The sequence below is a fragment of the Balaenoptera musculus genome, chromosome 1 (assembly GCF_009873245.2).
Source record: "Balaenoptera musculus isolate JJ_BM4_2016_0621 chromosome 1, mBalMus1.pri.v3, whole genome shotgun sequence".
NCBI classification, from domain to species: domain Eukaryota; kingdom Metazoa; phylum Chordata; class Mammalia; order Artiodactyla; family Balaenopteridae; genus Balaenoptera; species Balaenoptera musculus.
This window is the reverse complement of record NC_045785.1, coordinates 135,202,988-135,217,020: the sequence shown is the minus strand read 5'-3', so window position 1 is coordinate 135,217,020 and position 14,033 is coordinate 135,202,988. Positions and strand designations below refer to the sequence as shown.

Here is a 14,033-nt window from a genome sequence, read left to right as displayed (position 1 = left end):
TTTCATACTAACCATCTCTAAATACTTTATATATGTCCATTTGTTTCTGTCCACTTTTTAATGCTATAGCTCTTTCCTGAACTTCCTAAGAAGTAACCTCTCATAGCAGTTTGATTACAACAACTCAAGGACACCGGGCACATGTCTAGCCCCTCTTTGAGAAATCATGCTCATTAAAGGTATTGTTTCTCATAACAAGAAGCATGCTGCCTTGCACTAACCATTTATTTACTGACTAAATTACTCAAATACCCTATAAAGCATGTTAGCAGTTACCATATTTCAACATACTAAAGCAAGCTTACTTTTAGCTTTAATAAAACTATGAGACAGTTTTCAAAGGTAAACATTTCTCTTATACCAGCATTTAAATATTTGAATAAAAGTAGTCTTGAGAGGCACTCACTTGTTTCCAGTGACCTTTAATTTTCTACTGACGGTTTAGAGAAATACATTTTTAACAGTCTGACAATTTCATTTATGGAACATAAAAAGAATTATCATTACTTCTGTCTCCTAATAGGTCTCCATGAAAGAATTCCAACACAACATCAAAACAAACTACTCTGTCTGAATCTCACCTTACGGTTTTACAAGACGAATTTATATTTGTTCTGCAGAGACTTCCCCAGATTAGCATTTCCAATGATGTTAGTTAAGTTTTCCAAAAAATAAAAAGGAAACAAAGGGAAAGAGTGTGGAGACAGACAGTGTCTACAGCCATGTAAGTTAAGAAAAAAATAGGTTAAATAATTTTTTAAAAATCTGGACTCCTTTGTATCAAAACCTCAAATTGTTTTATCCACTGTGAATCTCCACAGGTGGAAAAGTGGGGGTCTAGACTACAGTATGGGGCATTTATCAACTTATTTGGCTATGGATTCTGTTTCAGAAATGTTTAACTTTGTAGATTTTGCCAATTAAATCATCAGAGTATCTCTTAAGGAAAGGTAAAGTTTTCTGAATTCCAAAATCATTGACAAAGAAATTAAAATTCAACTTTAAACATAACAATGATGGTATTAATGATACAGCATTATCTGCAACATGAAAGCATTAAAAATGATTATCTGTATGTGACACTGTACTAGAAAAAGCACATAGTTTTAAAATAAAAAAGAAATATTCATGTCTTCTCAGAGCTTAAGTTTCCAGAAGGACAAAACCAGTGCAGCAGATAAAAAGTCATGGAGACAGAGTAGGAACTGTACATAAAGCAACAGTTATGTGTAAGCAATAGGCTAAGTGCATAATATATTATGATATTAAAAAGAAGGAAAAAAACAGAGTGTACAAGTTCCATAATTAATGGAAGAGTGAGATTTCAAAATCTGCTTGAGTCATCTAATAAGTTGAGCAGAAGAGAAAAGTTCAGAGGTACAAATAAACAATGATACCAAAAGAACACTAAGCGGTTGTGTTTAAAGAGTGGAAGAATACAGTTGATAAGAAAACTGTATAAACAAAGGAAATAAGATAGTCTTTGGTAGCCTAGTGATAACACTTCAAATAAAGTTAAGCTCTTAATGTTGATCTGTGGGGTAACTGTGAGCTCCCAGAGTACCCTAAGGAGAGTAGTTGCTTGGTCAAAGGATTGAGTCAAGAAAACAACTGTGGCAATGGCATTTAGAATAGAAAGGTAGGTTGTGCTAGAGGCAGAGAATTCCTGTGTGAGTGGTTGTAATTGTTTAGGTGAGAGATGACTATATTCTAAAATACAGATAATGACTAGAGCTATGAACAAAACCACAAAAAAACATAAATTTATTAAGTGAATTCTCTGAACATCAATGATATTGTAACTTTAATTAAATATGAATTACAGTATAAAATATGCATTACTTTACCTCAAAGAATGCCCAGAAAGATCCTCCAAAGTGCTATCAGTGTCAAGAGTCTGCTCACAATCTTTAACAGAAAGTTTGCTACTGGTTCCAGATTTCTTTCCTTGATGAGAGCCACGTTCTGAACTAGAGTGTACTTTTTCTTCATCAAGAAGTGAGTTCTGAATATTTCCAGTGAGTGAATCTAGCCCTGTAAAGTAAATTTCTTATAAAACTGATTCCCAATATTAGAAGCTACTAAGAGAGAACTGATACCTAGATTTCAATAAAATAACAAAAAGTACAAACCAGAATATCTTAAAATGGACTTTAAAAAAATTTGCTTCGGGCTTCCCTGGTGGTGCAGTGGTTGAGAGTCTGCCTGCCAATGCAGGGGACACGGGTTCGAGCCCTGGTCTGGGAGGATCCCACATGCCGCAGAGCGACTAGGCCCGTGAGCCACAACTACTGAGCCTGCGCGTCTGGAGCCTGTGCTCTGCAACAAGAGAGGCCGCGACAGTGAAAGGCCCGCGCACTGCGATGAAGAGTGGCCCCCGCTCGCCGCAACTAGAGAAAGCCCTCGCACAGAAACGAAGACCCAACACAGCCATAAATAAATAAATAAATTAATTAATTTAAAAAAAAAATTTGCTTCCCTCTCCCTCTTTCCTCTCCCTCTTTCCTCTCCCTCTTTAAAAAAAAAAAAATTTGCTTTTCATATCTAAGATAAAGCAGTTCTTCATTCTTCGCTTCCATTTAAGGAAAGTGAAATTTCTTCCATTAATATCTCCCACTGGCTATTAAAAAATAAATTGTTCTTAGATCAAATGTTTAAAAAAAAAAGACAAACATATTAAACAAGAATAAGTACTACTCTATCCCTATAAAAAAGTAACCAAAAGGAAATTTTTTAAGGATAAAACCCAGAGGTAAGAGAAAAATGGTATCAACTGCCAACTGAACTATATAATCCTTTCAAAAAACTCTATGGCAAGAACTAAGTAGCCAGATTCATAAAACTGTTCATATTCTCTGACTAAGAATAATCTTACTTACAGGGGTATCTTAAGGAGATTATTGAAACAAACAAAACACAAATTGTGCATGACATTCAATGCATAACTTTATAATTAAAAAAATTTCGGGACTTCCCTGGTGGCGCAGTGGTTAAGAATCCGCCTGCCAATGCAGGGGTCATGGGTTCGAGCCCTGGTCTGGGAAGATCCCACATGCCATGGAGCAACTAAGCCCATGCGCCACAACTACTGAGCCTGTGCTCTAGAGCCCGCGAGCCACAACTACTGAGCCCACGTGCCTAGAGCCCATGCTCCGCAACAAAGACAAGCCACCGCAATGAGAAGCCCGAGCACTGCAACGAAGAGTAGCCCCCGCTCACTACAACTAGAGAAAGCCCGTGCGCAGCAATGAAGACCCAACACAGCCAAAAATAAGTTAATTAAAAAAAAATTTCAACCTACATTTCCGACAATAGAATTGTCTATATTACATAGATAACAGTAACTTGAATATTTAAATAGCACTCTGTAATTTAAAATGCACTGCATATATATTACCTTATTGCTCTTAAACACCTTATGAAGTGGGTACCATATAATTAATTTGCTGATGAGGTAACTAGAGATCTATGAGGCTAAATAACTTAAGGATACACAGTCGATAGCAGAAATGGGACATAAACCCAGGCCTCATGACTCTAAGTCTAGGGCATTGTTCACCTTGGTGATATGTTTCAATAGCAGCACAGAAAAATATTTGCTAGGTTAAAAAAAAAAAGCAGAAAAAAGAATCATGTGCACATTTTAATGACAGTTAAAAAAATTTTTTTAATGTAGATATATGGTTAAAGATCAAAAGAAAATGGAAAAGTAAAGAAAAAAACAATTATGCTGTACACGCATGTTCACAGCAGCATTAATCACAACAGCCAAAAGACAGAAGTAACTTCAGCAATGACCGCAATAACAAAACATGGTATATGCATACAATGAAACATTAGTCAGCCTTCAAAAGGAAGGACATTTTGACACATGCTACAACATGGATGAACTTTGACAACATCATGCTAAGTAAAATAAGCCATCCAGTCACAAAAGAACAAATATTGTATGATTATACACCTATATGAGGTCCTAGAGTAGGCAAATTCATAGAGACGCACAAAGTAGAACAGCTGTTACCAGGGGCTAAAGGGAGGAGAAAATGAGAGTTATTATTTAGTGGGTATAGAGTTTCAGTCTGGGATAACGAAACAGTTGTGGAGATGGATAAAATGGTGATAGTTGCACAAAAGTGTGAATGTACTTAATGCCACTGAACTGGACATTTAACAATGGTTAAATTTCCTAGTCAAATTCATAGAGACAGAAAGTAGAACGGTGGCTGCCAGGGGCTGGAGAGGGAGGAATAGGGAGTCACTGTTTAATAGGTACAGAGTTTCAGTACAGGAGGATGAAGACGTTCTGGAGATCTATGGTAGTGAAACTTCGTTGCAAACAGTGTGAACAAATTTAACGCCACTGAATGGTATGCTTAAAAATGGTTAAAATGGCAAATTTTATGTTAGCTATTTTTACCAATAAAAAATAGGTAAATTTTAAAATTATGCCATATTATGCTGTAGTGATAGTAATAAGGTAACAATTTTTCATTAAAATTTGGTTTAAAAAAGGAAAAATGAGAACAGTCTTACCATATGAGAAATATCAAACCCAACTATCAAAGAAATGCAAATCACTTCAATGAGATGCCATTTTTCATTATTAGATTAGCAAATATTTTTAAAGTAATGAAACCTTGAGTGTCACTCAGTACACACAGGAAATAATACTCATACACCATTTTCATGGGAGTGCAAACTCATATATCCTTTCTTGAGGACAACTCAAAAAATATATAAAAATCATTTTCCAGCCAAGCCCTTGACTCAGAAATTCCACCTGACTCATAGTAATTCATCCTAGGAAGCTATGTAAAGATATATACAATGAATTAAATATGCTGACTGCATTATCATAATGGGGAGAAAAACACACAAATAATCTAGACGATTATTAATCAATGAGAAAGAATTCTATAATCTAAAATCTATTCATGATCCCTAGGCTAGAAGCAAGCTGTTAATACTGTTTATCTCTAATTTTTCCATAATAAAGACGCACTCTTATAATAAAAACACTTCATTCATTTAATATATTTTTTTGAAAATAAATACACAATTGAAAAATTGTTCTTGATTTCAAAAAACTAGAAATTGTAGACAATACAATGGTCTAAGCAAGAAAGATCTAAACTCCAAACAAGGGACCTATATGCAAAGAAAACGTTTGCCCGCAGTTTAAAAGACTGCCAAAGGAAAGTATATTTATATGTTTTAAAGTTAAATTAAGATAAATAATTTTTTCTTATGATTACCACTTTAATCTACCAACTATTTTCACTACATTGGGAAGGAGCTGAGTGAGCATGCAGACAATCTTTTTCACCACCAGATGGAGCATATACAACAAAATTTACACATCTTATAACTTTGGGATAAAGTACTAAGTTTAAGTTGATGCTGTGGAAAGTAAAATATATGGGTTTTTTTTAAGGCATTGTGAGCGGGATCAGGGAAACTGAAAGCCAAAAACAGTACCTGTATTTCATCTAACCAAGTTTTTAGATTATAATTTTTAAAACCTATACTGAATTATATTGTTTATACTCATATATTTAATATATCATGATATCTTAACTTGTACAAGGTATTGCAGTAGAAGGTACACTTGATTTAGGAGTTAGAAGCCAGAATCTAGGCTTCGCCAGTAACTAGTTAGTAACCTTAGGTGAGACACTAACATAACAAAGAATAACAACTGCAAAATAAAAGAACTGAGCAAGATTGGCATTTCCCAAAATGTATTCTGCTGAATTCTAATGTAACATGCTGATTGAAGAACTGATTCTGTGGTCAAATAAATTTGAAAAATACTTCATACTATAGCCTCATCCTCATCCTAAAATAAATAATCCATATTAGCACATTAAAAGTGTTGATGAACACCAAAAGCACAAGCACCAAAAGCAAAAATAAATATGTGAGACGACATCAAACTAAAAAACTTCCAAATTTTGTCTTCATCAACAAAATAAAAAGACAACCTATGGTAAAATACTTACAAATCATATACCTGATAAGGGCTTAATATCCAAAATACATAAAGAATTCACACAACTCAATAGCAAACAATCCAGTTAAAACATGGGCAAAGGAACTGAATAGACAGTTTTCTAAAGGGAAACAGTATGGAGGTTCCTCAAAAAACTAAAGTAGACCTACCATATGATCCAGCAATTCCACTTCTGGGATTTTATCCAAAGAAGATGAAAACACTAATTGGAAAATATATATGCACTCTGATGTTCATTGCAGCATTATTCACAACAGCCAAAATATGGAAACAACCATCCATCAATGGATGAAGGGATAAAGAGGTGGTATATATACAATGGAATATTATTCGACCATGAGAAAGAAGGACATCCTGCCATTTGTGACAACATGGATGGACCTTGAGGGCACTGTGCTAAGTGAAATAAGTCAGACAGAGGAAGACAAATACTGTATAATATCACTTATATGTGGAATCTAAAAAATCCAAACTCGTAAAAGGACAGAGTAGAAAAGTAGTTGTCAGGGGTAGAGGAAATAGGGAGATATTGGTAAAAGGTTACCAACTTTCAGCTATAAGATAAATAAGGTCCAAGGATCTAATGTATAACATGGTGACTGTAGTTGATAACACCGTATCGTATAACTGAAATTTGCCAAGAGAGTAGAACTTAAATGTTCTCACCAATATATATATATATAGTGACGGATGTGTTAGTTAACGGACTAGATGGAAGGAATTCTTTCACAATATATATGTATATCAAATCATCACGATGTACACTTTAATTACCTTACAATTTTATTTGTCAATTATCTCTTAATACAGCTGAAAAAATTAAAAGAAAAAAAAAAGTGTTGATGAATCCTGCAAGAAAGAAGCCTGTTTCACTCTAAAAGCTTTTCCCAAGTTTATGGAACCATGGAGCTCTTTTATCCTCAGAATACTTATGAAACAGCCTATTGCACTGAATCAGTATTTCACAAGAAAAGACAGGCTTTGGGAAGTGTTGATAAAATGATGTCTAACGTTCCTGCCAAAGACTTTCAGAACACTTCCAATCTGCAAGAGAATTATACTAGGTTAATGATTTAAAAAGAATCTATTCCTAGCACTCTCACATTGGAAGTATAAAGTGGCACTAGTTTTCTGAAGAACTATTTGGCAAAATGTATCCAAATTTTAAGCACGGCATACTCAGTGTCCCATTATCTCCCTTCTAGGATTTTCTCTTAAAGGAAAGAACCAGATCAAATGCATAAAGATGCATTTGTAAGGATATTCAATGCAGCAGTGTTTATAATAGGAAAAAAAAAAAAAAGAACCTAAATGTCTAGCAATGGGGAATTGGCTAAATAAATTACAATTTATCCAAATAACAGACCACTAGGTAGTCACTACAAAGGGTTATCCATATTTACTAACATAGAAAGGTATCTGTAACCCATTAACAGAAAAAAATATCACATAAAATGTGATCTTGTACATGTAACGTTTTCTATTTACATACGCCTACTGATTGTCTGGAAGGATTCTTACTAAAAATGTTAACATTTCACATCCATTAGAATGTCTGTTCTTCAAAAAAAACAAAAACCCAGAAAACAACAAGGGTTATTTTAGTATGTATGTGGAGCAACTGGAACCCTTGTGCACTACTGGTGAGAATGTAAAAGGTTGTAGCTGCTATGGAAAACTGTATGGCAGTTCCTCAAAAAAATAAATATACAAATGCCTTTTGATCCAGCAAGTCTACAACTGGGTATATACACAAAAGAACTGAAAGTAGGGATTCAAATAGTATTTGCACACCAGTGTTCATGTCCACATTATTCCCAATAGCCGAAAGGTTGAAACAACCAAGATATCCATCAACTGATGAAAGAATACACAAAACGTGGTATATACATATAACGGAATATTATTCAGCCTTAAAAAGGAAGGACATTCTGACACATGCTACAATATGGATGAAATGTGAAGACGTTATGCGAAATGAAATAAGCCAGACACACAAAGACGAATATTGCATGATGCCACTTATATGAAGTACCTAGAGTAGTCAAGTTCATAGAGACAGAAAGCAGAACAGTGGTTAACGGGGGCTCAGGGAAGGAAGGAAAGGGAAATTACTGTTTAATGGGTTCAGAGTTTCAGCATGGGATGATGAAAAAGTTCTGGAATTAGGTAATGACGATGGTTGTACAACACTGTGAATGTGCTTAACAGCACTGTATTGTACACTTGAAAATGGTTGAAATGATGAAGTTTACATTATGTATACTTTACCACAATAAACTAAAATAAAATCTAAAAAAATGTTAACATTGGTTATCTCTAGGTAGAGGGAATACAGGTGATTTTTAATTTTTAAATATTTTCTATATTTACAGATTTCTCCCCCCCCCCTTTTTTTTTAACTCAATGAGCAATTTTTTACTATCAGAAAAAATAATTTTGGAGGCAAAATCATTCCCTAGGGACCATCCAGTGAGCTTAAGAGGCCTTTGCCTAATTACTGTTATCTTCTCACCTCTAGGCCTACAGAGCAAATGAGATGTACACATACACGTAAGCTTCGAAATTACCATATAAAGCATCTATTATCATCTTCATTTTATAGATAAGGAAACTTGAGTATTATATTTATTTAATAACACTCAGAAATGTACATGATATAAAGTTTTTTAAAAAGCAGTTGCAAGACAATATGATTTCATTTCTGTTTTTTAAATAAAAATGTATGTGGGAGTGTGCCTGATTTTATGTATATACTGGAAAAATAGGCACCAAAAACATTAATAGTAGTTACCTCTGAGCAGAAGACTCAATAGAGATTTATGTTTCTTGCATGATTATTTATCTACAATCCTTAATTTTTTATCATTGTTAATGTATTCCTTTTGTACTAAGCGTAAGATTTATAATGTCATATATCAAAAGGTATTGTTGTAATGATAAATAAATATGAAAGCCAATTACATTATCATAAAGAAATTCATCTAACTTACGAAATGAAATCATAACTTTAGATCACTATCACAAAGTCACTGGTAAGAGAAAAAAATTACCATGTAGAATTCCACTTACATTCTATCTTTTCCTTTTTTCCTTTCTTTCCTTTAGAAGAAGAAGATGAACGAGACGACGCAGCAGACTGGGCCCCTGATGAGTGCTGGGAGGTAACATCCACAGAGGAAAGATCATAGGCAGACTTCCTGCTAGAATGATCCTCCTGAATGCCTAAACTGTTACTACCAATACTGTCAAAGAATAAGTAATAGTGGTTAAAGCAAGAAATAAGAAGTCTCAAATCACAGCTCAAACTATAGATATTTTAAATTCTATTTAGTCACAAGGAGAATATAACTATAATCAAACTTTTCTTGGTTTCTTACTACCAGAAACCTGGATCATTGCCTATGACTCAATTTACTACTGAGAAAAGTCTCAGGCAGCTTTTTACTGAAGTGAAACCAATAAAAACGGGTAATTCAGACACATAAGAGAAAAAAATATAATGTTGGATACTGAAAAATGTGACTTCAATTTCTATTCAAATTTATAATTTATTATTTTCCTTCTGATAATCTTATAGGGAACAATAATTTAATATGCTCTACTTCAACTGAGAAATAAAATGCAATAAATCATATTGACTGGTGATATTAAACATCAACACAATTAAATTCTTGCAAGTCTTGATTTAAAAATTAGTCTTTTCTTTAAAGTTCAAAATTTAAAATTATACTTCTCCTGCTATAATCTTAATAATACTTATTTTCATTAATCCAGCTAGATATAACTAATTTTTAAAAGATCATCCAATAATTTTATGTGCATTACAATTTGTAATTTGTGAAGAAAGTTACACTGCATGTGAGTAATTACAGATTATTTTATACGGTAACAAAATTTAGGGAGGAAATTCTCTCTGACAAAATCTGATTCACTTACTATATGACGCTGTACAAGTAACAACATTAGTGCTTCAGTTTCCTCTCTCAAGTAGGAATAATAACAAAAATACTTATATCAGGCTATTGTAAGAATGAGTTAATACGGGTAAAGCCCACTCAGTCCTCTCAGGGCCTTGTACATTAAGTGCTCAATAAGTATTAATGTTATAATACTGCTATTTTTCAAAGATTTGCAAAATTTTAGATGTTATCCCAATTATAAAAAAATGTACTGATTACTGAGGATCATGAAGTCAAGGGTCTATCTAGTCATCTTCAATTCTATCACAGAAAACCATTTCTTAATCATCTCACATTAATATACCATGGGATAGTTTTCCCAATACTAACCTCTACTGGGGATTCACAGATTGATATAACAACCTGTATTTTGCTTATTATGTGCCAGGCCCTGTTCTACATACTTTGTATTTCACTGAATATTTGTAATACTTTAACAGAGAAGAAAACTGAGGCACAGGGAAATTAAGCAATATGCCCAAAGACAAACAACTAATAATTAGGAGAGCCAGTATTTAAACCCACACAGTCTGGATCCAGAGCCCAAGCTCTTAATAACCACTATGCTATCTTTAAACAAGGAAAATTTGACTAATATTCAGACCATAGTTCTCATTTGTACATTTTTCTCACTCTTCAGATTTTGCTCCATACTGTCAACATATTCTTCTTACTTGGGTTCAAGAGCTGACTTTTTTTCTGTCAAAGTCCCACTCCCTGCAGAGGAGACAAAATCATCTTCATATGAAATGCTGCTTAGAGGGGTTGTGATGGCATTCAAAGGCCGTGATGCTGATGTTCCTCTTTCCAACCTGTCTTCAAATCCTGTCAAAAGTAATAATTGAAATGTGTTTTAAAACAAAAATTTAAAAAACTATAAGCAACGCTTTCCATAACCTGGAGATTAACAACACGGATTTAGGGACATTTTAGTTTGCTTTTATTAGGGCTTCTTTTCAAGTTAATCTTTATACCTAACAGTACATTTTTAACTTTTTATTAGGGAAATTTTCACACATACATGACAGTAGAGAGAATCATACAATGAAACCAGTGCATCCATCACCTACCTTTAACAATTATCAACACATGACCAATCTAGTTTCAATTAAACTTCCTATTCCCTCCATCTGTAACTCTCCCCAAATATTACTTTGAAACAAATCCCAGATAACATATCATTTCAACTCTAAACATTTCAGTATAATATCTTAATGAAAATCTAACAGAAGGATTTAAGAACAAATCCAACTTTCTTGTGAAAAAAAATTGAGGGGGTTGATTTAAAAGCACTTTGCTTTAACCAAAAGAACTTTAGTATCCAAAGAACTTTAAAATTATCACCTATAGAAATAAGTGTTAAACAAAAGAGATCAATAGCACATACAGGTCTGCACAAGATCATACTGAAGTGGCTAAATATAAATTCTAGGAAAATGCAATGGGATACCCAATTAAGCATAAGCTGAACAGATGAAATCAATTCATTTGTCAGATAAGTTGCTCACTATGTAGAATGGAAATGAAAAACCACAGTATCCATGGCTGACTTAGGGCTCAGCCTCACTCTCCAACCTGGGAATTCTAAGGTTATACTAGCATAAGATGTGTAGAATCCACCTACAGTAGAAGAACAGAGAAAGGGACTTGAAGGAATTGAGGCCACCACAGAAAAGGAAAAGTTGTGTTGCAGGATTTCAGGGATAAAAAGGGAACTTTAAAAGTTATTGTTTCAGGACCCAAATATATAGCTACACTACTCTCGAAGTCTGTTTTTAAAATTAGTTTTGACAAACAGTAATAGATCTGTTTCCACATTAGAAATGTTACTGCAGTTGCCCCTCTCAATTCTTGACCACTATATTCCCAGTGATTCACACACAAATCACTGTTTTAAGAAATATACTTATTTTCTATCTAAATATATAACTCTGGTCACAGTAAACCTAGTATACACTTGATACATACCAATCCTGAACATCACCTATGAATTTCTCTAAATTAGACCAAAATTTCTATAACCACCAACCACTGTTTTATGACAATAACAGCTAAAAACTAAAATTTTAAAGATTAAATGAGAATACTCTAGTTGAAGCTTGCAGATAACTCAGATTAATTTGGACAATAATAAATCTCTACTATCCTTGTAATGAATGATGAAAATTTATAGTTAAGTATTATCTTGTACAGAATTATGAAATAATTTATCTTAAGATAACATACAAATATTACAAGGGTTACTTATTTTTCTCACCTTTTCCATATAATTTATATGATTTTGTAAAAATATTAATGACACTATGTGGACTTCCCTTTGCCAGTTCTTCCCATGGCCCTTTGCTCTGTGTACCACCTATGGGCCCAAAGAGTGGCAAAAATTTTTCAGCTTCCTTCTGAAACTCTTTGATGGGTTCATAAGCATTTCTTTCTCCAGCACAAAATTCCTTTTCTTTTAAGATTTCTGCTAACTTCAAAGGGGACCGTCCATCTTGACCTCCCTCTTCTTCAGAGAGACTACCCTCACTAAGAAGAGGCCCTTCACTCACTGAATCTGTGCTGGAACCAAGAGACATTTTGGCTTTGTCTTGAGAACAAGCTTGCATATCAGAGCTAGAAGAGTCAGTCTGCCTCTTACACAACTGTGCCAGCAGCCCTTCTGGTTTGGGACCAGGGGATCTCATTCTGAAGCTTGATATGGCACTATGAGGTCTTATCATCTCAGGAAGCTTTTTAAATTCACTAAGGTTGCCTACACCAGGAAGATCATCATCAAAAGTTGCATGAGATACACAGGTTCCCAGCATCTTTTGAATTCGAGCAGAGAAAACATCTTCTGCATCCTCTTTCACAGGTGGACTTATAGCCTTGGTCCAATGTCCATCTTCTTGGGGTGTTCGCTGCACATCATACTCAGTGTTCCATACTGACCCATAGTTAATGCTAGCCCCAGCTAATTTCTTAGCTTCACTTTCAATCCTGCTGGACAAAGAAGCAGCTGTTGCTTTCAAGGCTTCAATACGATCCAGTTTACTCTTATATTGGCTAGCAGTAGGTTTTAACAAGGCATCTGGATGAGCAGCTGGTGAGGTCAGATATGGTTGAGGTGTAAAAGTTAATGGCCCTGAAGCCATATTATGATTCTTCCTAGTTGGTAAAATGGATTCAAAATCCTTATGCAAAATTCCTACATGCTCTAGACTCAAGAGATGGGAAAGTAAATTTCCAGCTGTTCCAACAAGAGGCTGTGGTTGAGAATGGTGGACTCGTGGACTCAGTCTGTCAGGCTGCATCCATGTAGGATCCATCAAATCCCTTCTGGAAATAAAAGTTACAATATGTTAGTTAACACAGGACCTCAAAACTAAGCCACCTTTCTTTTAAGTTTTGTTTTTTCTGATTATAAGAGTAATGCATAGCCACTGCAAAAAAAAAAAAAAAAAGACAGACAGACAAAGGATAAAAAAGATATATATCACTCATAGCTAACCAATGAGAAAGAGGCACTATCACTATTTCATTATATCTTTCTAGGACTTCCCTGGTGGCGCAGTGGTTAAGAATCCGCCTGCCAATGCAGGGGACATGGGTTTGAGCCCTGGTCCAGGACGATTCCACATGCCGCAGAGCAACTAAGCCCGTGTGCCACAACTACTGAGCCTGCGTGCCACAACTACTGAAGCCCGCACGCCTAGAGCCTGTGCTCTGCAACGAGAAGCCACCGCAATGAGAAGCCCGTGCACTGCAACAAAGAGCAGCCCCTGCTCGACACAACTAGAGAAAAGCTTGCACGCAGCAATGAAGACTCAATGCAGCCATAAATAAATAAATAAATAAATAAATAAACTTTTAAAAAAAGAATTATATCTTTCTAAACATTTTTCTACATGTATGTTGTGTTTCATGTTATTTTCACGAAAATGAAATCTTATCATACATACTGTTTTGTAAACAGCTTTCTTCAACTAAGACACATTTTTTAAACTATTGAGGAGAAGGCATTATAACCCTTAAAACTCTGTGGACAAAATTTTTTACAATATTGGCTCTACCTTTCT

The 14,033-nt window shown here is 34.5% G+C and overlaps 1 protein-coding gene across 3 annotated transcripts in view; it reads right to left on the bottom strand.

The window, feature by feature from the left end:
* The window catches only part of CEP350 (centrosomal protein 350), a 132,983-nt gene that overhangs the window by 78,815 nt on the left and 40,135 nt on the right, over positions 1–14,033 (bottom strand). For 2 of the 3 annotated variants that reach the window (XM_036844764.1, XM_036844773.1), the window contains exons 12-15: positions 12,233–13,293; positions 10,650–10,800; positions 9,086–9,258; positions 1,848–2,034 (exon numbers count right to left, since the gene is read on the bottom strand). In XM_036844764.1, coding sequence (XP_036700659.1) covers positions 1,848–2,034; positions 9,086–9,258; positions 10,650–10,800; positions 12,233–13,293 — 1,572 coding nt within the window. The remainder of the gene's footprint in view (positions 1–1,847; positions 2,035–9,085; positions 9,259–10,649; positions 10,801–12,232; positions 13,294–14,033) is intronic. The other variant, XM_036844769.1, reaches the window with a different exon arrangement.